Consider the following 21,152-nt stretch of genomic DNA (forward strand, 5'->3'; position numbering starts at 1 on the left):
CTGGCATCCACAGCCCCACTGCTACAGTGCAGGAAAGGGACACTTGGGAATATTCCTGAGCTCTGCAAAAGGACTGGCTGGGAACCATTTAAAAAGAAAAGCCTAAATTCTGGAAGAATAGGAGGTCAAAGGCTGTCTTGATTTTCAGAGCCTTTGTGGTATAGAAAACTGCAGCAGAGAGCTCCTAGCAGAGCTGTGGCCCAGCTGTCAGAGCCACACACGGTCCACAAGAAGTGCAAGGAGTCACCACCCACTTGTCTGAGCACCATGGGTCGGCCGCGGCAGGGCTGCCAGCAACAGCGGCCACTCTGCAACACGGCAGCACCAGCCACGTTAGGAATTCTCCCTCAGTACAGAGAAGGAGCATCTCATCCTCCTAGCCACGCTTTGAGGATTAGCTTAGTCCAAGCATTAAACTAGAAACACAATCCTTACAACTCAGCTGTCAGGTGCGGGACGCTAGTGACCAGATCCACAGCCCACCGACGGAGCGAATAAAACACTTCTCCCCAGCGCTCAACACTGCACCGCGCCTGGGCCAGAGACGAGCACTAGACAAATGCAGACTGGAGATATTTCAGCTTTTATTTGCAAATTTGTCTGTACATTCTCACTTGGTTGAGCGACAGCTGCCAGGAGCTGGCAGCAGCAGGGGGCAGCAGCAACTAGGAGATAACAGGAGCTTTCCACAGTGCCTGGAAACAAGAGACAGCAGAGGAAACAAAACCCCACTAGCTTTTACATTTAACCTTTTCCAAGTAAGGGAATTAGAAATCGAGTCATCTTTATCACATTCAGAAAGGTGTTGGATTTACAGTCCTGTGAGTTCAGCATAAAGATCTCAGGCTGAAGTGACTATCTGCAGAGCAGCTCGAAAACTATCCCAGGCTTTCTTTTTCTGAAGCCGGCATCTTAAAGCTGCAGTACTCTCCACACATCCTTCCCAGCAGTCCCAAAGCCAAATAACAAAAGAAGCCCTTGCAAATAAATAATCATAGGAAAATAAATAAGATTAGATCTGGAATATACAGTTACATGGTCTTTATTTGGTTTCAGAGGTGGAAAAAAGTGGAGCTAAACTGCAGCTTTAAGCCTTATGCCTGCATCAACCTCAAACACTTTGTAAATTTTACAGTTGATTAGCTGTACAGGTCAGAGATCGGAAGAGATGAACATTTAGGCACATACGCACACCTTTCCCCAAGGCATACTTTATTTTGCTCAGCCAGTCAGAAAAAGCCTGCTGGAGGGGAAGTGCCCCCTTCCCGAGCTGAACAGACAAGACTGAAGACCTATTTACTGCCACAGTAAAAAGTCCCAACAAATATCTAACCCCACCCATGTTTGCAAGGGGAAACTGGTTCAAACCATGCACCAGGGAGACAATCCTCTCTCAGGGGATCCTTTAACTTCGCTGGCACCACAGAATCCTTGAGCAAATCCAGCTACCGGCAGGGCTGCCAGCTGCCCATCGCTTCCTGCGCTCAAAGCCTAGTTGTGGAAAGTCTTAAGTCCATTATTTCTACTTAAGCCAGAAATCCTGTTAATGCCATTTAGAGGCAGCTCTACAGCAAGAGCTCTTGATCTGCTCTCTGTTTGGGGTGCACACCCTCTCCCCAGGAACTCCCAAATGAAAAACCACACAGAAGAGCAAAGCAATCCATTGCAAGCCAGTGTCCGATGATTGTCTCTTTGGGGAGGTCAGGAATCCAGGACAGGACAAGGCAGGGAAGGGAGGAGGATGGCAGGTGGAGAAGGAAGTTGGAAACAAACTTAAAACCACCAAGACACAAGGAGGAGCTCAAAGCCCCTCAACAGCTGATGGCACTAGGCTGCTGTTTGCTAACAAAGTCTGAAATGAAGTCAAACTCGTTCTGTCCCAAGAATAGCTCTGGCAGCTCCTGAATCCGGTCCAACCCCAGTTCCAGGACAAGGGATGTCAAGACCTCCTCATCTATGAGATCAGTGTCCATAACATTCAAGGTCAGCGCTGGTGAGGGCATATGCTGCATGCCTGGGTGCTGGCTTGGCCCCACTCTGTACTGCTGGGCACCAGCTCCCATGGGCCCATTGCTCATACCCAGTGGGTGACCCTGGTACTGGGTGTTGAGTTTTTGTAGGTGCATGCTAGCCATTAGCTGCTGGGTGCCCACGGGCCCCATGTACTGCTGCTGCTGCTGCTGACTCGGGCCATTGAACATCATCGCATTCTGCATCTGGTGGTGGCCCATCTGTCCGCTGAGGTTGGGTCTCGGCCTCATCGCACCATCCATGCCAGCCCCTCCGTAGGGCATCATCTGACCGGCGGCAGGCAGCGTCCTCAGCACATGCTGCCCGTGTTGTGGGGGTCCCTGCAGCCCACTCACCCCCATGCGGTAGCTCTGCAGCCCGGTGCCACCGTGGCTCATGGACATCATCATATGCTCAGCCATGGCTCCAGGCCCCTGAAAGGCGACACACAGCTCAGGGCAGGGCTCTCGGGGACAGCGCCGCTTCCCACTCCCGTCCGAGCCGGCTCCGACCGAGGATCCCGGAGCACCCCCCCCCTTCGCCCCGGGAGGAAGGCGCCGCGCTGCGCCCTCCGTGGGAGTCGAGCTGCTGCCCCGCCTGCCCGCCCGGCGGCCAAAGCTCAGCGCAGCGCCCCTGCGCACCGCCCCGGGGAGCCGGGCTCTGCCCGCACGGGTACGCACCGATCCGGGGCTCCGGCAGCAGCGGCTCCGCGCACCGGCGGCTCGGCGCTGGCTCGGCTCGGCGTGTGCGGGGCGCCCCGCTCCCGGCACTTATAGGGACGCGGGCAGGGGCGGGCACCCGGGCCGGCCCCCCGCCGCCCATTGGACCACGGCCCGGCCCCCGACGGGGCGGGCGGGCTGGGCGGCACAATGGCCACGGCACAGCACGGCACGGCTGCTGGTGGGGCTCTCCCAGCCGTGCTCGCAACACGGCCCCTGGTCGCGACACGCCTCATTGTCACGACACAGCCCAGCTTGACGGGGACTGGCTGCGCGTAGGGCACTGATGTTGGCAAATCCCCGCTGTCAGGGCTTTGGGATTGGGCACTCTCTCCTCGGATCCGAGGTGCAGACACCTTGGGCAGACAGGAGAGGAAAGGAGTGGATGGCACCCAGGGCCCCCAGGCCAGCACCCCCATTTTTCTGCCAATACCCCGCTGGGGGCAAAGAGCCCCCCAACGTACACTCTGTCCCTGAACAACATGCCAAGGTCCAGCCATGCTGCCTGGTGTTACCATCCCCACAGATGGTGCAGGCACCATCCTGGTTTTCCATGTCAGCATCAACAAGGGCAATGGACGTGGAGGTGGTTTGGAACAGGGGACAGTATCCCCAGTGTGCTGGGCTAGGGATCCCTCACTGTGGTAGGGGCACCACCGTTCCTCCAGGGATACTCAGATGCAGAAAACTTGGGTCCTCCTTGTTCAATACCCCACTTATGTGCCTTGGGGTAAGGATTGGGCCTGGGTGACTGGGGAACCTCAGGCAGGTCCTTTCTGCTCCCAGCCCATGTATGCTGGGAATGGTGGTGTATTCACGTGAAGCACTAATTGAGAACTGTATTTGCTTGCATTGTATTTGCTCTGTTTCTTGAGTAGGGACCCTGTGTGCCTCTGATACTGCAAACAGCGTACGATCAGGTCTCTGAGTTACCCCTCAGTGCCTTCCTCTCCCCCAGTGTCACTGTGACCAAGCCGTTCCACCTGCTCACACGGCTGGCTGGGGCACAGGTACCATTGCGGAGGTCGTGCTGAATTTCCTGTTCACACTGAAGGATGTGCACACAGACCTTTGCCAAGAGCTTCTGGGGCTGCTGCACGCTGGCCCCTGCCAGGTGTGCCCTGGTGCAGCAGGGTCATGAGGAAGGTCCTTGCTTGATGGCAGTGCTGGTTCCAGGGTCACCAATGGATGCTACTGCATAACGAGACCTCACCAGCCAAGGTGACTCAGGTTAGTTACGTAGTGGCATCAACTGGATGGCTGGTTACTCTGCCAGCAGCGCCCTCCCAGCCCCCAGTGCACCGACATCGTCTAACCACAGCTGGCAGCCAGGTGAATGTTACAAGCAGAGATTTGCTGGTATTACTCTGCAGCACTGTCTTTCACCTCTGAGTGCAGTTTTGGCTCATGGGGTCCCAGTGCAACCCACAGGCTCACCCACTGACCCATGCGAGACAAATTATTTTACCATGGGCCTAAACTACAGCGACACTGGTGCTCTCTATAGGATGTGGTGCTTTCCACTAGTGTAGAAAAACACAGTGGTGATTTTCCCCCGTTACTTTTTATTTTGAAGGAACCCAGAGACTTCTTTTTTTAAGATATTTGTGTTGCATGGTTACGCACCTGGAAGGCAGGTGATGACAAAGTTAAACTTGCTTCCCCAACTTCCTTCTGTCTTTGTGTGCTCTCCTGTGCAGCCTTTAACTACAGCGTTACAGATCACGGCTCCGGTAATAAAAGACAGATCTTTCCTGGAGTCTTGGAGCCAGCTGTTTCAAGGAGCTAGGTGGCATTTATACGTTCTGCATATTCATTATGCTCAAGGACCCTGCTGAGCAGAAGGAAGTGCCAACAAAGCGTTTCAAATGTTGCAGAAGAAGTTGTTGCTAACTGTATTACTTGAGAAATAAGGTCTAAGTATATACTATCATGAAGGGACTGAAGTTAGGCAGAACAGGCATCTTGGGTGAGCGCCTAACCACACAGTACGGACCTGAAGGGTCACTTATGTGGAATATCTCTATATCAAAAGACCTTAAACTGGCAGCTCAGAGCAGATAATGCCTAGAAGCCATCAGCTTCCAGATGGGAGCAGCCAGGAATGGAAAGTGTCATCTTTACCTGGACAGAGCACAGAGCCATAAACCTCCAGGACATTCTGCGAGTTGCTTTTGTTTGTGCCACCTTCTGCCTTGTTAAGTGGCTGGGATGGGTTTCAGGTGTTGGTGAGCCTCTAACTGATGAATCAGTTGGTTAATTGTTTAATGTAATTACGTAATGATTGTTTTTAACTCTAGAGATTTTGACAAATGCATTTTTTAGTGCTAATAAACACATGCTCACATACATATACCTGCCTGCCTGCGAGTTCACATGCAGATGCACACCCAGGTGAGGAACAAATACAAGGGGAGTGTCTGCCCTCTTTGCAGATGCATCCAGCCATACAAAACCTCTCTCATTTGGAGGAGAGGTGTGGTGTGTAGCGCAAGTCCTAGTCAGGGTAGGGATTCTTAGACAGGAGTAAGGGTTGGGAAGGGGCTCTCCACAGCCATTTGCACACAGAAGACCCCAAGGGTGGTAAATGGCCCATTGTTTTGGAAACAAATTGACAGATGAGAGAGCGCACTTGCTGAACACAATTGTGAAAGTCCACTCCATTGCTACACTGACTTATGTCCCTTCTCCTTTGGGAAGGGTAGGCCAGATCAGCAACTCATCCAGTCTGAAAATAATTTGACCAGAAATGGAGCTATGTTGGCTGGGATCAAGCCCTCTGATCTAGCTTGTTACCTTGTCCCCTGGATGTTTCACCAGCACAACCCAGGGTGTGTTGAGAGGAAGCAGTGCCTGGTATGAGGGGGATGGGAGGCATTATGGTGGCCACATATCCACAGCCTCCACGTTTCTCATGTTGCATGCCATCTTCCTGTGCTCTGTGTCTTGAGGCCTTCCTGTTCTAGAAGCAGTGATATTTTATTTTACAGGGACCAGCATAGACTTGTCTGCTGCATTCCATGCTGCCCAGCCAATGGCTGGTGAGCAGAGCTGGGAAAGGGCTGACTAGTCCTGGTAGCGTCTCTCTCACTGGTGTTTTTGGCCCAGGACAAGCAGTGGTTCTTTGTCTCAAGTATTAAGGACCCAAACCACTGCAGCTGTATTTACAAGGCACTGTGTATGACTCGATTTAACCCCAGGTTTGCAGTGTCTCCTCCATCTGCCATGCACTGCCATCCCAGTGCATCCCTGTGCATCAGCCCATGGACAGACTGGCCCTTCTGGGAAAGCAGATACACTGCCTGCGCATCAGGTCCAGCCCTGGGACTGTCAGTTGGTCAGCCCTGACTTAAGTCACCACATTAAGTGATTCACGGCTTCCTGACATAGGACTTCCCCAGTCTGGCTGTACTGGTGTCTTCAGCCCTGTGTTATCAAGGGTGGATTACCCAGGCTGGAAATTAATCAGGTAGTTCCTCCAGTGGCACCAGTTTGGCTCTGCATGACTGGGGATCTGGAGCACTGCCTGTGTGTCTGTGTCCCAGGTCAAGGCATCCATGTGGGTGGGCATCACTTTAGAGATCTGGTCACCAGCACATTGCAGACCTTTTCTTTTCCTTCTTAGGAGGGTGCTTGCAGCCTAATGTACAGCTAGTCTGTGTTACCTATGATTTTGTTTATGTAAGATGTTTCCTCCTCATATTTGATCCCTGATCATCACACATCGACCGCACAGCTCCAGTGGTATTACTGTGGTAACGTCTGCATGTCCCCAAAGCCCCCCAGGGACAAGAGGTGGCACAGGCGAGAGCTTTTTGTAAGCAGAGATGTGAACACCTTTATCTCACAATGTTTTGCACGTGTCAGAACTGGTTCTTGCTAAATCTACAATCCAACATCTTGCTGAAAAGTCTGAGCTCTTCAGTTTTTGGGGGGTGGGGGAGGCAGGAAAGAATATTTTTATAAAAGGCTTTGTAGGATGTAAGATGTGTTGATGAATGGAGAGCAGGTGAAGGATTTTTGGGGAATTTCCTCTGACCAAGCTATTCTCACTATGCATTTCAGTTTACAAGCTGCCCAGTGCTGTGGGGTGTGATTTACCTTTGCATGGAGATTGCAGAACAATTTGAGTAGCAAATGTGAGCTATGTATTTGGGTGTAGATGGAAGAATCTGAGGAACCCCATGATTCAAAGACTCCCAGATGCCCAGCTAAATCCATGCTTGACCCTACAGAGCTCCTGCAAGTTTCAAAGCAATTGGGGTGTGCAGATAGAAGTTAAAGCAATTTGAAATATCTGTTAAGGGAGAAGCTTGCCTTTGAGGGACAAACGTCCAGAAGAAGCCCCTTTGCAGTCCCCCACTCATTGAAGGACAAATACAGAGAGTAGAAATGTGCAGTGGAAGGCTGGAAATCTGCAGAGGTGTGACCTAAACTGAGATCCATCAGGTACGACTCTCTGATGTTGGTGGATCTGTGTCTGTGGCCGTGGGCAGATGCAGGGCAGCAGTGTGCATAAATCACCTTCGCATCAACTTAAAGTCCTTGGAGCTCTCGGCTGTATCACGAAGGATTCCTGAAGTACTGTGCTTCCAGAAGATGCCAGGCATCAGGGGAGCTGCTCCTCTTGCATGCCTTTGGCTTGCAGTAGCTCCCTGGGGCACAGCAACTGTTTTACTGTGGCATTTGGGAAGATCTTGGGTTGCACGAGTCCAGATCTGAATCACTGAATCATTGTGTTCCATGAAGGGTGGAAAATGTCAAGGGCACACAGAGTACAGCAGGATCAGCTATTAAACATCAAGGCAATCATAGCATGTGGCAGCAACCAGCTCCCACCTGCCTTTTTCTCCACAAACCTTCTGTCCTCACTTAATCTGCCCCTCATCCTGCAAACATGGCACCTACATTTTGGGTACTGGAAAAAGGAAGGGCAGGAGGGGTCCCTGAGGAATATGGCAGTGGGGATGGGTTGCAGCTGCTAGAGCAGCTCACCAACCCATAGCCAGCTCCTCGCTGGTGGAACCAGCTCCTGGAGAGAAAAAGCAGCTACGAACCAGGCACAGGGTGGCTAAACAAATCCGCTGGACTCAGAGTGGCCAGAGCCCACGCTGCCCACCCTGCAGCGGCAGGTTTTTCCAGCTGCTTTTCCCTTTCTGCTGGAAGGGTTACCATGGTCTGATTCCTTCGAGGCCTGGCTGGGGGTGCATGTGCACTGCCTCTCCCTGCGCCACCAAGGAGCTGAAAGCTTTTCTATCTAATGTTTGACTATGTTGGGACATTCAGTTTAATCAAATATTCACTATCAGCTGCTGGATTTCTCTATACCGTATCTTGAAAGGATCCTAGAGAATCTCTGCTACACATGTAATGCTTTCCTGTCAGATTTGTTTATTGGCAATCAGGAGATGGGGAAAGGGATGCAATGCACTGTCATTTTTTGTTTGTTTAAGGACGATGACAGTGGTTAAACAAATCTCAAGTGTGAAGCTGAGAAGTCCAGCAGAGGCCATGGTGCTATAAACACCAAACCAGGAGCAAATTCCGATGGAGTTTCTCCAGTTTGACTTTAAATAAGTATGTCAACAAGCCAAGATTTAGAGGTTAAATTAAATATTAAGCTTCTTGACGCAGAGTGTAACTCTGAGTCTCTGACAAAGAGGACTGGAGGGATACTGGCCAAAAGCAAATTATTTCAGACACTTGTTACCATACCTATTTCTTGTCTCCAGATGGGTCTGATGTGGACAAGTGAGGGGACAAGCACCGTTCCCTGGGCAGGACGTGGGGAATCTGTGGTGCCATCAGGGCCATGGGTCCCGGTGTAGCCCAGCAAGGAGACATGGTGGATCTGAGCTCCCCCGGGCTTTGCAGCAGGACACATCAGCTCCTCCTGGGAAGGTGCCCCAAGCACTACCTGTTTGGGGATGGGTCTGTGGAGTTGGCACCCCACACATGGTCTACAGGGGAGGACTTTGCCTGGTACAGTCAGGGCGTTGTGCCTTCCCTCTGTGGTGAGATGCATTACTACATGTGGGGCAGGAACAGGCTCATGCCAGTGCAGAGCTCCCTTGAGCAAATGCCTCCAAGATAGATGCCCAGGAGAGAGATGAGGCGAGTATGGGCTTCATAGAGAGCAGCCACAGGTATCCAGCAGAAAAGATTTTTCATTAAGATTAAAAAAAAAAAGAGAGAAACAGACAGACAATATGGAGGAAAAGTGAAGAGCCCAAGAGGGGCACGGGGTGGCTCCTCTCCAGCACACGGGGCACTAACGGTGCCTCTGTCTGGTGGCTGAGCAGCCACGCAGCAGCAACATCAGGGTGCACTGAACAGCAACCCAAAATTCCCTCTCCCCAATTTTTGCATGGTAAAAGAATCCTCCAGGAGAGCTGAATCCAGGTGCTACATTATCCTGTGATTCCTCATCTGCATTTAGATGGAAACACTTTATAAAAGGCAGAAGGTGTTAGGCAGATACTAGCAGTGCAAATGGCCCAGGGGAGGGGGGTGAAGGGCAGGTTGCTCCCTGATAGCCCCCCTGGATGCAGGGGCTGTTTATGCTGAGAGGAAGCATGACTGGCCTGCAGCTGGGAAACTGGGTTCTCCATTAACCCTGCTGGGATTCAGGAGCAAAGATGCCAAGGAAGGGACAGTCGTGCCTCTGCTCAGCTCTGCGTGAGCCTGCCAAGCGTGCAGGTGGCTCATGTGCAAGCTCCCTGCACATGTACTCTGGGACACACGGCTTCCTGCATGCATTGATAGCGAGGTGCGACCGCGTGCCCTTCGGCAGCGTCTCACCTGCCAGGGCCACTAAACGGTACAAAGGTGATCGGGACCAGAGCAGGGCATGGAGAGGTTTGGTACTTCTTCCAAAGCGGCAGATGTAGCCAGGCCAGCAGCTGACCCCAGCACCGGTGCGCTCCATCGACTGAGCTGGCTTGCCCAGCTTGTAAACAACTTCTTATTTTTTTCTTCTGGGCTAATCTTGCTCTGTGGGGGCAGATAACATCACTGGAATTTTTCCAATGTCCTTTGCAAGCGCCTCCTACTTTGGACTTTGGCTGAGGCGCACATGAATGAGACACGAGCTTCCTCAATTGCTTTCTCTTGTTTGCTTTCCTCTGGGCCCTCCACGCAGCCCTTGTGCTGGCTGCTTCCTGCTCTGCCCCCTGCTCTGTGCCAGCGCCTTGTTCCCAGTCTCGGGGAAGGTGGCTGGGAGGCGAGCCCGGCACAGCCACGTGCCTCCCTGGATTCCTTGTGGTGCTGGGGCCAGGCTGCTGGCAGGGAGCAGGAGGGGGCAGCGGGGTCTGGCTTCTCCTCGCTGATGCCTACAGAGCCGGCGTGGGACTCGAAGTCCAGCTCAGCATCCCGGCTCTTTGCCCGGCAGCTTTGCCTTGCTCTGCTGCACTCGGCCAACACAGCTATTTTGGGTTTAGACCTGTACCATGGCAGGTGTTGGCTGCACTTCAGCACTGAAGGGCCAAAAGGCTTCTAGTCCTGAGGCAAAGTCAACCTCAATACAGCTGGTGTGGTACCTGACCCCCAGCTGCCTGTCCCCACTCTGCCCAGAGATCCCACTTATCACCCCCTGAGCCCTCAGGGACCTCCCTTGTGGGGTCTGACAACAGAAAATCAGTCCTGCTTTGCAGAGGGCTGGCAGCCTGAGCACTACCCAGTCATGGACGTGCAGCCTGAACCTGGCCCGAAGGGCTCTGGGTGCTGCTCTAAGCGTGGCAGGAGCAGGCAGCCTGCCAGACCGGTTTGCCGGCATGGCCTCTGACGTGGGACGGGGCGCGCGCGTCACCAGCTCCTGCCTCAGCTGCACGTGTCGCCGCTCACCTCCTCGCCGTGCTGTCACCCCCCCAGCACAGCCCCGTGGCCGCCACTGCCAAGGGAATCGAGGCACTGACCAGCACCACCACCACCGGGCCACCAGCCTGCACAGGTCTCGCTAGTGCTCCACTGGTGTTTTCCATGTCTATCCTTCCTTTCCACCTTGGAGTTTTTCAGGTTTCCATACGGTGTCAGCGGTCCATGGACTGTGAGCCAGCACAACGAGCCAGCTCTATGTCAAAGGGATGGTCCATGTGCAATATCACAGGGCTCTGTTCTTGCACGGTCCCTTCAGTCCCATGACTGCCCAGGTACCCCAACTTGTCCTTTTCCCTGCCAAAGACAACCCAAGGAGTAATCTGTCATGCAAGCCAGCCCTAGGTCTGCTTCAGGTGAAGAAGGTGCTTTGCCGGGGCCCGGCTTGGGCATATGTTTCCACCCGTTGAACATCTCTGGGTGTCTTGATCACTGCGATTTCCCTCAGGCTGGATTTGAAGCACAGATGGGCAGAGCAGTGCTGTGGTTTCTCTGGCAAGGAGCCTACTGAGTCAGGCATCGTGGGTCAAGGCCACCTCTTCTTGGGTCCCCGTGCGATGCCCTGTCCCTCTGCCAGTTCCTCCCAGGATCTGGTGCGTGGCGGTGGGATCAGTGGAGGGGGACAGCAGTGGGGCTTTCCCACCTGAATGACAGCTTCCCCCTCGCTGTTGGAAGGCACGGCGTCGTCTGGGGCATGGACACAGAGAGTTTTTAGGTTATTTCTTCTTATCTCTTGGTACCTGCGTTGCTGCTGTCTTGAGGCAGATTAGCTGGTGGCGGTTTCTCTGGTCTGCTGAAGTTGCCTCATGCAACTGTCTTGCATTTGGAGGTGTGGGGTAGTCAGGGCCGTGGTGGTGAGTCTTCGGGGGGGGGGAGGGGGTTGTGTTTCTTGCATTATCATCAGAAATAGCTGTTGCTGTTTATCTGCCTTCTCTTTCCTTCATGTTATGCAACCTCCTTTTCAAATGGCTGTGGTTGTTATCCCTGGGTCGATGTAGCAACGATGCTCTTCCTGGTATTTCCAGACCCTCACAGCTATGACGGTGCTTCTCCAACCTCACTCCTGCCCCTCTCACTCCCCTGACTGCGTCAGGATGCCCAAGTGCTTTTCCACTTTCTAATCAGTCCGAGTGGTGAGCAGGGACTACAGCGAAGCCCTGGGAAGATGCGAGCTCGCAGGTGGGCTGGGTGCCCGGCGGCTCCGGTTCGCGTGGCCAGGGGAGGAACGGAGCGGGTGACTCAGGGAAACTGAAAGTTCTGTCCCGGGAGAGCTGCCTGGGATCCAGGTCGCCGGGACCTGTTTGTCAGGTTCCTATTTTTGTTATTCATCAGCTCAGTATTCCTGAAAACAAATCGCATTGTTGTCACCTGATTGGCATCACACTGTGTCAGAGGAGCGTGGGGGGTGTCTGGCGCAGAGTGCCCGTTTGCGTGGCTGGATTTCGGCTGTGCCGTGACCATGGGCAGTTGCACCAGTCCTGCGGCTGCCTCTGGCAGGAGCTGCTCCTCTCAGGCCGTGCGGAGGGGAGCAGCCCCTGGTACTGCCTGGGGACCTGTCTTCCCACCAGCCTCCTCCAAAGCCAGGGCAGAGCACCACAGCCTTTGCCGTCAGAGGAGACTTTCAGGCTCTGACACGCGTGGCTGCAGCTCTGTGCGCGGAGGGTGCTGCGGGGCAGTGCGGGCTGAGCTTGCAGCAGGCGTGGGGCTTCGCTGGGCTTTGGAGAAAAGCCCCCCGGCTTCGTCCTCCAGCTGGTCCCCTCCTGCATCGGGGGTGAGCTCTGCTGGGCCCTGGCTTGGGCTGTGGGCTGGTGGGGGTCTCTGAGTCGTCGCTGGGTTGGGGGAGGATGGGACAGAGTGGTGTGGGTGACACTGCTGTGTGAGGGGTGAGAAACTGCTGCATATACAGAGAAGGGAAAGAGCTGACCACAGGCTGACAAGGGCCCTTGACATAGGCTGGTCCACCTTGGGAGGCTGTAGACTCTTCTGGAGAGAAGATGCTTGGGGTGGACATTGCTGTTTCCCTGGTCTGCAAAAACTTCTTTCTGGAGCTGGACAGGACATTTCTACTCAGGCCAAGCTTCAGCACAAAAACCTGCTAGCTAAACCAGGGATTTCACTGATAGGTAATTTTTGCTTAATGGAAAAACTTCTAATGAAAATGTTTGTTTTATTTTGAGGAAATAAAGAACCAATTTTTCTTGCATCATCCATTCTCCTTTTTGTCATGGTAAAAATGTACAGGGAGCAGTACCTCCTTCTGATCTCAGAAATAAAGAAGAAAACATCTGTTGGTATTTGTGGTGAAAGAAACACAGCTGTGCATATCTCACTGAGCAGCTGTCCTGCTGCTACCTGCCTGGATTTCAGTCATCATGTCGTGTCACCAGGGTGGCAATGTCAGTAGACTCAGGCAGCGCGGCTGGCCTGGTGCAGTGGACGTGTGCCAGATGCCTGGAGGTCGGCCAATGCAGCGGGGCTTGTGGCCAGAGGCAGCCCAGTTCTCATGTGGACATGTTTTCTTTTTACATGAAGAAAATGGTGTGGAAGATTGAGTTATCAATTTATTGGGAGTAACCTGAAAACATGTGCTACCTGAAATTGTGTGTTCCTGGCCAGTATCCACTGAAAGCCATGCGAGCTACTGGCATATGTGATGTTAGGAAAACAGCTCGTTTGGCTGCTGCCATTGTCAGGATTAAAACGCAATTGCCCTTTTTGGGAACACTGATTGCTGAAGGCATCTGTTGTGTAAGGGACAAGCTGGTGAAAGCAGTGGAGTGCCAGGCGGGGAGAGAAACCGTCCTCCTGTTTGCCATGAGCCATGCTGTGTGCTTTTGAAAGGTGTTTTTAGTTCCTTGCTCTGCATTGTGCTCCTCCTGTCCGGGCTCCAGGGAAGGCAGTGTTGGGATAGTCAGTGATAGTGGCTACAGGGTGGGGTGCAGGGGAGGTGGGAGCAGCTGGTGGTCAGCCCAAAGCCAGGCAAGGATGGCCCTGGCTTGATGCGGGATGCAGAACAGGATGGAGTTAAGAAGAGGAAAACAAGAGCCAGACTTCGTGGCAAATCTCCTGCCTGGGAGACCGGTTTGGCCACACGCAGGCCAGCATCCCGCTGGGGAGCCATGGGTGCCTCTTCACCCAGGAGTTAAAGCAATGCTGAAGGAGGTGTTTGGTGAGGGTGACCCTGCAGTGGGGCCTGGAGGACCGAAGGCATCTCTCCTTCCCCTCTCTTCCCCACTTGCCCCATCCCATCTCTCATGATGGAAATTTTGCAGGCAGCTGAATTGCCTTCTCACTGGGATAGTGATCTGCTGGTTTAGGGACTTCCAGCAGCACACACCAGGGTCCATCAAGTGCTGGAGCTGGCACTAGATAAGCAGGGAGGAAGGGCATTGGGATGGGAAGCAAGATAATCTCCTTGCTATGGATATGTGGCATTAATTTGGCCCACTGTATCTCATGAAATGCACCCTCAACCTTGGAGAGCAATTTGGACCAGCTCTCAAGCCCCCACCCTGGTTGCACTGCAGTCAACTGCCAACTGTGCTTCGGCCACAAGTCCCAGTGCAAAGGTCCAGAGGGCCCTGCCCTGGGACCTCAGGAGCTAAGCTCCCCCAGCACTGAGCAAAGAGGAGCACCAGTCTGGTGGGACCAGGACAAGAAGAAACATACAGAAGCCATAAGCAGGGCAGTGCAGCCCCAGCAGTCTTTGGGATGTCCTCTGGGCATTTTCAGTTGGAGGTTGTCAGGTAGAAGGATACTGGGTTTAGACTCGAGAGGTCTGGCAAAGTCCAGCATGGATGTGGGACCTCCATGGTAGCCCATGGGGGCAGAGAACTGCTGTTGATCTCCCCACATGAAAAGCTGATCCAAGTTGCCCAGATTTCCCCACCATTCCCAGTTAAGATCTCCTTTCCCACAGTTGTATGAGTGATGCAGTTTCCTTCTCAAGGTGTAGGGAGCAGGTGACACTCTTAGCACACAAACTTTTCAGGCACTCCTGGAATGATCACCATTCACAGTAGACAGCATGAGAGATGCATGTGTTTCATGTTTACATCTAGATCTTGGTGTGCATTTCATAGTCTCCATTTTATGGCCACTGGGGAATGCTTTTAAGCCTTTGACTGGGTGACCCAGTGTCACTGCTCAGGAATGTAGCAGGTGTTGCCTGTGTTTTGGACTGGGCTGAGTAGCATTTGGGTCCCTGAGATATGGGTGTGTAGGGGGCCATGGTGGGACAGGTGGTCCAGGTGATGCTGGGGGAAGGGGAAGGTGATGCAGGTGAGGGGTCCACGCTCAGGAAGCCTTTCTGGTAGCTGAATGCTGCTCTCTCAGGGCTGGGCTGGCAACAAGCACCCACTCTGCTGCTCTCCCCAGGGCAGTTGCCTCAAGATGCTGTACCTGGGACATGATAAAGTCTGTGGCTGCACCCTGGAGAGCTCTGGCCAGAGCCCTGTGTTAGAACAAAGTTGCTCCAAATCCTTCAGATCAAGGCCTGATCCACTGCAGAGGTCTACACTGCTCACAAGGACTGCCCACGCTTGCTGTCACAGCAGGACTGGAAGCATAGGTCTCAGCTTGACAAAACCTTGCTGTGGCATCACTGCCTTGTCCTTCTTCTCCTTGGGCTCCTCTCTGGGCCAGAAGGCCCTCTGTCCTCATCAGCTCTGTGTTGCAAGGCATGAACATCTCTGGGACTTGAAGAGTCCCAGCTCCCTCAGCCTATCCTCATAAAAAAGATGCTCCAGTCCCTTCATTTTTGTGACTCTGCACTGGACTTGCTCCAGTAAGTCCGTATCTTTCTTGTATTGCAGTTTGCGCAGCAGTTTCTGGGTGCTGCTGCTCTGAGATCTTGAGATCTCCTTGAGTTTCTGAGCACTTTCTCTTCTTGTGGGGGATGCCTTGGTGTGTTCTGCTGCTGCTGTCTCACTGTTATATTTGCAATCTGCATTACACAGCTGGACCCACCACGGGTGCCATGCCTTTAAGCTCTGACCACTGTGATACCCAGGGTCTGCCTCCACTGGGGCAGACAGGTGCCCCCTGTGCTGTCCATCCTCCTCGCTGTGTCCATCTGCTCTGCCTGGGGTCTGTGCTGTCCAAGAGGTGTGGGGCACATCAGGGTTTGGTGTGGACCTGAACTGTGCCTGGGAAGGGAAATGTGAGGTGTGCCTCGGTCGGTGTGGTACCCCCAAGGCCAGGACAAAGCATGGCAGTAGGTGAGAAGGTCCAATGGAGACGACCTGAACTGCTGCAACCATGGTGTTTGGTCTGTGCAACGTGTGAGCAACAAATTACATGTGGAAATGGGGGAAGGGAAGAGAGGTGGCCCTCCCCCACTGGCTACTTTTGTGGGGTTAAAAGTATGGACTAGTTTTGAAGCTGGTGACAGCAAGGAGCAGGAAGAGATGTGAGGGGTTATAAATATCTGACTCTCAAGGGGCAAAGCAATGAGATAGTAGTTTCCATGAACAGGCTCCTGGAGTGTGACACTCTCTTCCCTCTCTCGCGTGGTTGTGCTCCAGATAACAGAAACCACTGCTGATTTCCTGAACTCACTATCTTTGTCATAAAAAAACCAAACAGCAGCAGTTTATAAATAAGGCTTAGAAAAAAGAGCTGCTATTCTGAGAAGCAATGAAACCGGCAGCTTTCCCAGCTCAACACTTCAATTCTTGTTCACAACAAACTCAAGCCACCCCAGAAAGAAACCTGAAACCTTCCACAAAGAGGAAAGGAAAGTGGGACTGGACTGCAAAGGAGGAGGTGGCAGTACTCTGCAGAGAGACAGGGTCCTGGGTGCCAGGGGCTGCCTGCCTTCCCCGCTTCTGCTGGCTCCATGCTGTGCTTACCTCTTCCTCCCAAGCTTCACCAGAGAACCTACCTGTGCCCTTGCAGCAGCCCACAGACACAGCTACCAGCTAGACCTGCTGCTCCAGCAAACACATCGCTGCTTATTTGCTCTGCTTTTGCAACCTGTGACACTTCAGGGCTCTAGGCTATATCCTAATATCAATGGATAATACTCCGCCTGGCACCATGTTGTGGCCGGATGCTGAGGAAACCATCAGCAAGACAGCAGGAGCTGAAATGAATGTCTGCTAAATGTTTTCTTAGAGTTCACTATGGCTCTTGCCACAGGATCAACCCTGTACTGGGACTTCTGGGTACTTCTGGATGTTCCCTGAAATAGAAATGAACCTGAGTCTAACAGGGGTAGCTGAGCCAGTGCTGCAGTGCTGAAACCCCACAAATGTGCGGGGTGAAGTTTGTGGTCCTGGCACAGTGGAGCAGATCTAACGGGATGCCTGTGAATGGGGAGGGTTTTCCTGAAGCCCCAGCTCTTCAGGAAAGATGCGGAGCAACTGTAGAGTGTTTTGAGATGAGCAATCACCAGCAGAGCCCTGGTAGCTGGAGGTGCCGGATGGTTTATCCTGGAGAAAGGACAACAGAGGCAGGCAGGAGAACAGTCTTCAAATACACAGAGGACTGCTGTGAAGGTGAAGGACAGATCTTTCTGCCATGTTTATGGTGCCTAGCAGCTGACCAAGGGGTTTCAGCTGTGGGAAGGAGGATTCACATTAGACCCAAGGAAGATCTTCCTGCCTGAAGACTGCTCTTCAACTTGTAAGAACTTCAAAATAAGACAATGCAAGGATAGCTGAGATACCTGGGATTAGAAGGCAGACCTGCCTTCACTCAAGGTCCCTTCTAGTCCCAAGGTGATGCTAAGTCCAGTCTATGAGCTTCTGTGGTCCAAGAAGACTGTAGGGTCTCTTGAGTCGGGGTCTGCTGAATTTCCAGAGTGAGACATCTGCCCTTTGCTGCTTGTGTGGAAGTTTTACAGTTCAGGCCAAGAGAGGACCAAACGCCAAGCTGCCTGCTGCCGTATGGAGTGCTAGGCATCCTGAAGCTTCCTCCAGGGCAGAAAATATGACTGTGCAGATAGCTGTGTGGCCCGAGACTTGTCATTACTGGCATTTTGAGAAGGCCATGTATCTTGGTGGTTCTTGCTGTCAGGGCTTCACACTGCTGCACTGTGATAGGAGTTGTCTGGCTTATGGACGTTCCCACAGCCAGAGCTTTGGGCTTCCACAGGCCAAGACCTTGGGTGCAGAGGCTTTTGCTGACAGCCCGGTCAGACCTGGGCAGGCCAGGACACAGTTTTATGCTGGAGACTTCCAAGCTCAGAGTGTAACAGGGAAGCAGAGCCATCTCTTCTGGAAAGCAGGTACCCCCCCATCCCACCCTCCCACCCCCCCAGTCTCCAGAGAAGAGTGAAGCCTGGTGGAGTCCCACCTCGCAGCAAAACAGCCCCTACTCTTGATGCAAGAACAGATGATTTCTGAAATGTCGCCAGCTCTGTCTGTGCAATTTTGGGGCTTTTGCAAGCTACAGTATTGACAGAACAAACAGTTAAACAAATACTGTCTTCTGCTGTAACGTTTGTTATTGTAGGCTACAAACCACAGGCAGCTTGGCCTGACTCCAGGAGAGAGACCTGCATAAATATTCCCATGTTAGCAGTTATCTTCAAGATGCAGCCTCAGCTTGGGTCTTTCCCAGAGAGGATGGAGAGATAATGGTTTACAGGCAAAGGCAGATCATCTCAGCACACTGCCAGCAGAAGCTGGGGCCCTGGGCTCCAGGGCTTCATCTTCTGCAGCTCTCAAACTCAAGCAGGAATTTTCAGACAACACATATGCACGCACATATGCATGTATGCATGGAGAGAGGAGCAGCAGGCTAAAGGAGAGTGTATTGTGTATTTGTTGGCAGCCCCTGTGGGCTCAGCTTTGAGGAATGACACTAGCAAAATGGAAAATCCATGCCAGTTTTGAATTCTGTCACATCAAAAACCTTTCTCATGTTCCCTGCTGGGATATTGGAACCGTCAGCTTATTGCAGCCAAGATGATAGGTTTTGCTAATCCCAAAAAGGTCCTAAATATGGAGCTGTAGCACAGATTTCATATATATTTCATATATTGTGCCTAAAAAGTAAAAGGCTATTTGGTGTAGTCCTTCTTGGTTATCTTGCTGATGCCCCTGACACTAGGGATGGGATGGGATGGGATGGGATGGGATGGGATGGGATGGGATGAGTGGAGAGACTGCAGATGGACTTAGTCATCTGCTACCTCCTTTCTCAGAAGCAGGACAAGATGCCAAACCCTCAGGGCTTCCTGCAGTCGTGCTTTCAGAGGCACACATGTAACCCTGGATGCTCCCCTGGAGATGAATGGCCACTCTTTGTGAATGACCATTCATAATGACTGAAGAGGAAGTCCTCAGCTAGAGCAGATAACCGACAGTGGCTCAGATTCAAGCATGCTTGGTCCTTGCAGAACGTGGTCCAGTTCTCCCGTACCTCCAGCTGCTGAAGGTGTGCAACGATTGAGCATTTCACTCCTTGTCACAGTTAAGTGGCCCTGTGGACCAAGGCACCCATGTCAGGAATTGCAGAGCTGCATGTTTTAAGATGAGATGCCCTGGTGCTGAGCATTTACCTAGATCCTCCCAAGGATCCAGCATTTTGCAGTATGAGAACAGAAACCCTGTCTTGCCTTGCAGGTATACAGCAGTGACAGAAGTATTGGTGGTTGTGTGAAGATCCAGCAGCTGCTGGTGCAGAGGAGGGTGCAGGTCTCCATGCACGGTGCTGCCCTTGTGGTGCAGGGCTGAGCGCTGTTATTGTGTCACACTTCCCCGCTGCCCTCCGCGGGAAGCGTGTTATGAAAGAGTGGAGCCGTTAGAGTCGCCTTCACTTGGCTGGCACTCAAGTTGCATTGGCTTTTTGTTCCCTATTCCTTTCCCGCTTAAGAAAACAACTAAGGGTTTTTTTTTTCTCTCTCTCATCTCTGGTGATCCTGTGAATGTGTTTCCTTTCCAGCCACGTGGCCTTTGTAACCAGCTCTGGGCTCTAACGCAATCAAAAACTGCATGTAAACAACATCGAAGACTGTAACCCTCCAGAAATGAAACTCCTTGGATCTGTCCTGATGGGCTTTGAGTGTGGTCTGATTTCACACGAGCGTGGGAGGCTGTTGGGGTTCACTCCTTAACCAGTAGCACTGCTACAGGTCTGATGTCCTCAACAGCAGTGCTGTAATGACCTGACACCCAAAAGCAGCTCTGAGGCCCCTCCAGAATGCCTGCGGGAGGGTAGCGAGAGCTGCGCCTAGTCCTGCTGTGGCCATGCCTCTCGTATGCAGGCAGACTGTGCCCACTGTCTGCCCGCAGCGCCAGGAGCCAGCTGCATGGCCCAGCCGCCAGTGCCTGGAAATGCTGATGGAGAAACATGGGATGAATGTTCATAGAATCACAGAATCCCAGACTGGTTTGGGTTGGAAGGGACCTCACAGCCCATCTAGTTCCAACTGCCCTGCCATGGGCAGGGACACCCTCCACTAGCCCAGGTTGCCCAAAGCCCCATCCAACCTGGCCTTGAACACTGCCAGGGAGCCAGGGGCAGCCACAGCTTCTCTGGGCAGCCTGTGCCAGGGCCTCAGCACCCTCACAGGGAAGAATTTCTAACATCTAATCCAAATCTACCCTCCTTCAGCTTAAGGAGTTATGTTAATTTCTCAAAGCAAAGCTTGGTTGGCCTCTGCAGGGTGCATATGTGCCACGTTGGTATTTGGGGGGGGAGCAGGTGGTGTCAGTGGAGCCATGAGAGTTGGAACAAGTGAGCAAATTGTCTTAAAACAGCACAATCATGACAGCTGCATGCAGAGACTATTAGTAAATGCCAGGTCTCAGTCAATCCTGCTGATTTCTTGGGAATTATTCCTGCCCTGGGAGAGGAAGATTGCGTTTTTTTCTGTTACCCCTTCTGCTCCACAGCAAACACTGTTTGAAAGCCCTGCAGAACAGATAGTGACCGTAAAGTAAACTTTTCCCCCATTGCACCTTTATCACAGTCTTTAGACATAATTTCTGGAAAGTAAACTCAAGCCTTGGTCTCTGCACAGCTGCACAGTGATGCTGTTGCTGTCTCTCCTCCTTGGGATGATGCTGGTGGAGCTCTCTGTGTGTGCTCTCCTCAAGCTGTGCTGCTGCAGAGCCAGGACACAGGAGGACCATTTTTGTGGTGGACTAAATTTTCAGACACAGAATGTTTGCTAAACATGAGAGCCTACCTGCCTCCCAGAAATGAGTCTGATTTAGGTGGAACAGCTCAGTGAGACAGGAAGCCCACGACTACAGTGGACCCAGCCCATGCTGGCCATTTCCAGCTTGGCTGGAAGAGACAATTCCATGTTTACAGTGGAAGAACAAGAAATAAGTGGTTTGTTTCCTCTGCTGGGCCATGTAGCAAATGCACTATTTTCCTGTGCCTGAGGCAGTGCTGGCTACCTGACATGCTTTTTAGGTAGCAGCAGCACTTCTTGACACAGATTCAGCACAGCGAGCCACAACTGGGTCACCTCAGGGCTGGCTTGCAGCCTTCTTGATGACGGCCAGCCTTGGGAAGGATGCAGCAGTTTAACTCCTTCAAGGGGCTAGCTGCTCTAATCATGTCCAGGCTGGGCTCCATGTGGCCCCTGCA

At 52.6% G+C, this 21,152-nt stretch overlaps 1 protein-coding gene across 1 annotated transcript; it reads right to left on the reverse strand.

Moving 5' to 3' along the window:
* Window positions 1-571: 571 nt before the first annotated feature.
* Window positions 572-2,823, reverse strand: LOC104631881 (cbp/p300-interacting transactivator 3). Its single transcript, XM_075773934.1, has 2 exons — window positions 2,691-2,823; window positions 572-2,444 (listed from the first exon to the last, which is right to left on the reverse strand). The coding sequence occupies exon 2, from the start codon at window positions 2,430-2,432 to the stop codon at window positions 1,812-1,814; it is 621 nt and encodes a 206-aa protein (XP_075630049.1). The 5' UTR covers window positions 2,433-2,444; window positions 2,691-2,823; the 3' UTR covers window positions 572-1,811.
* Window positions 2,824-21,152: the final 18,329 nt, after the last annotated feature.

This window comes from Balearica regulorum, chromosome 22 (genome assembly GCF_011004875.1).
Source record: "Balearica regulorum gibbericeps isolate bBalReg1 chromosome 22, bBalReg1.pri, whole genome shotgun sequence".
Classification (NCBI taxonomy): domain Eukaryota; kingdom Metazoa; phylum Chordata; class Aves; order Gruiformes; family Gruidae; genus Balearica; species Balearica regulorum.

What these genes read in the sequence shown, in the direction of transcription:
- LOC104631881 (XM_075773934.1), bottom strand. Translation starts at nt 2,432, where the DNA reads ATGGCTGAGCATATGATGATGTCCATGAGCCACGGTGGCACCGGGCTG.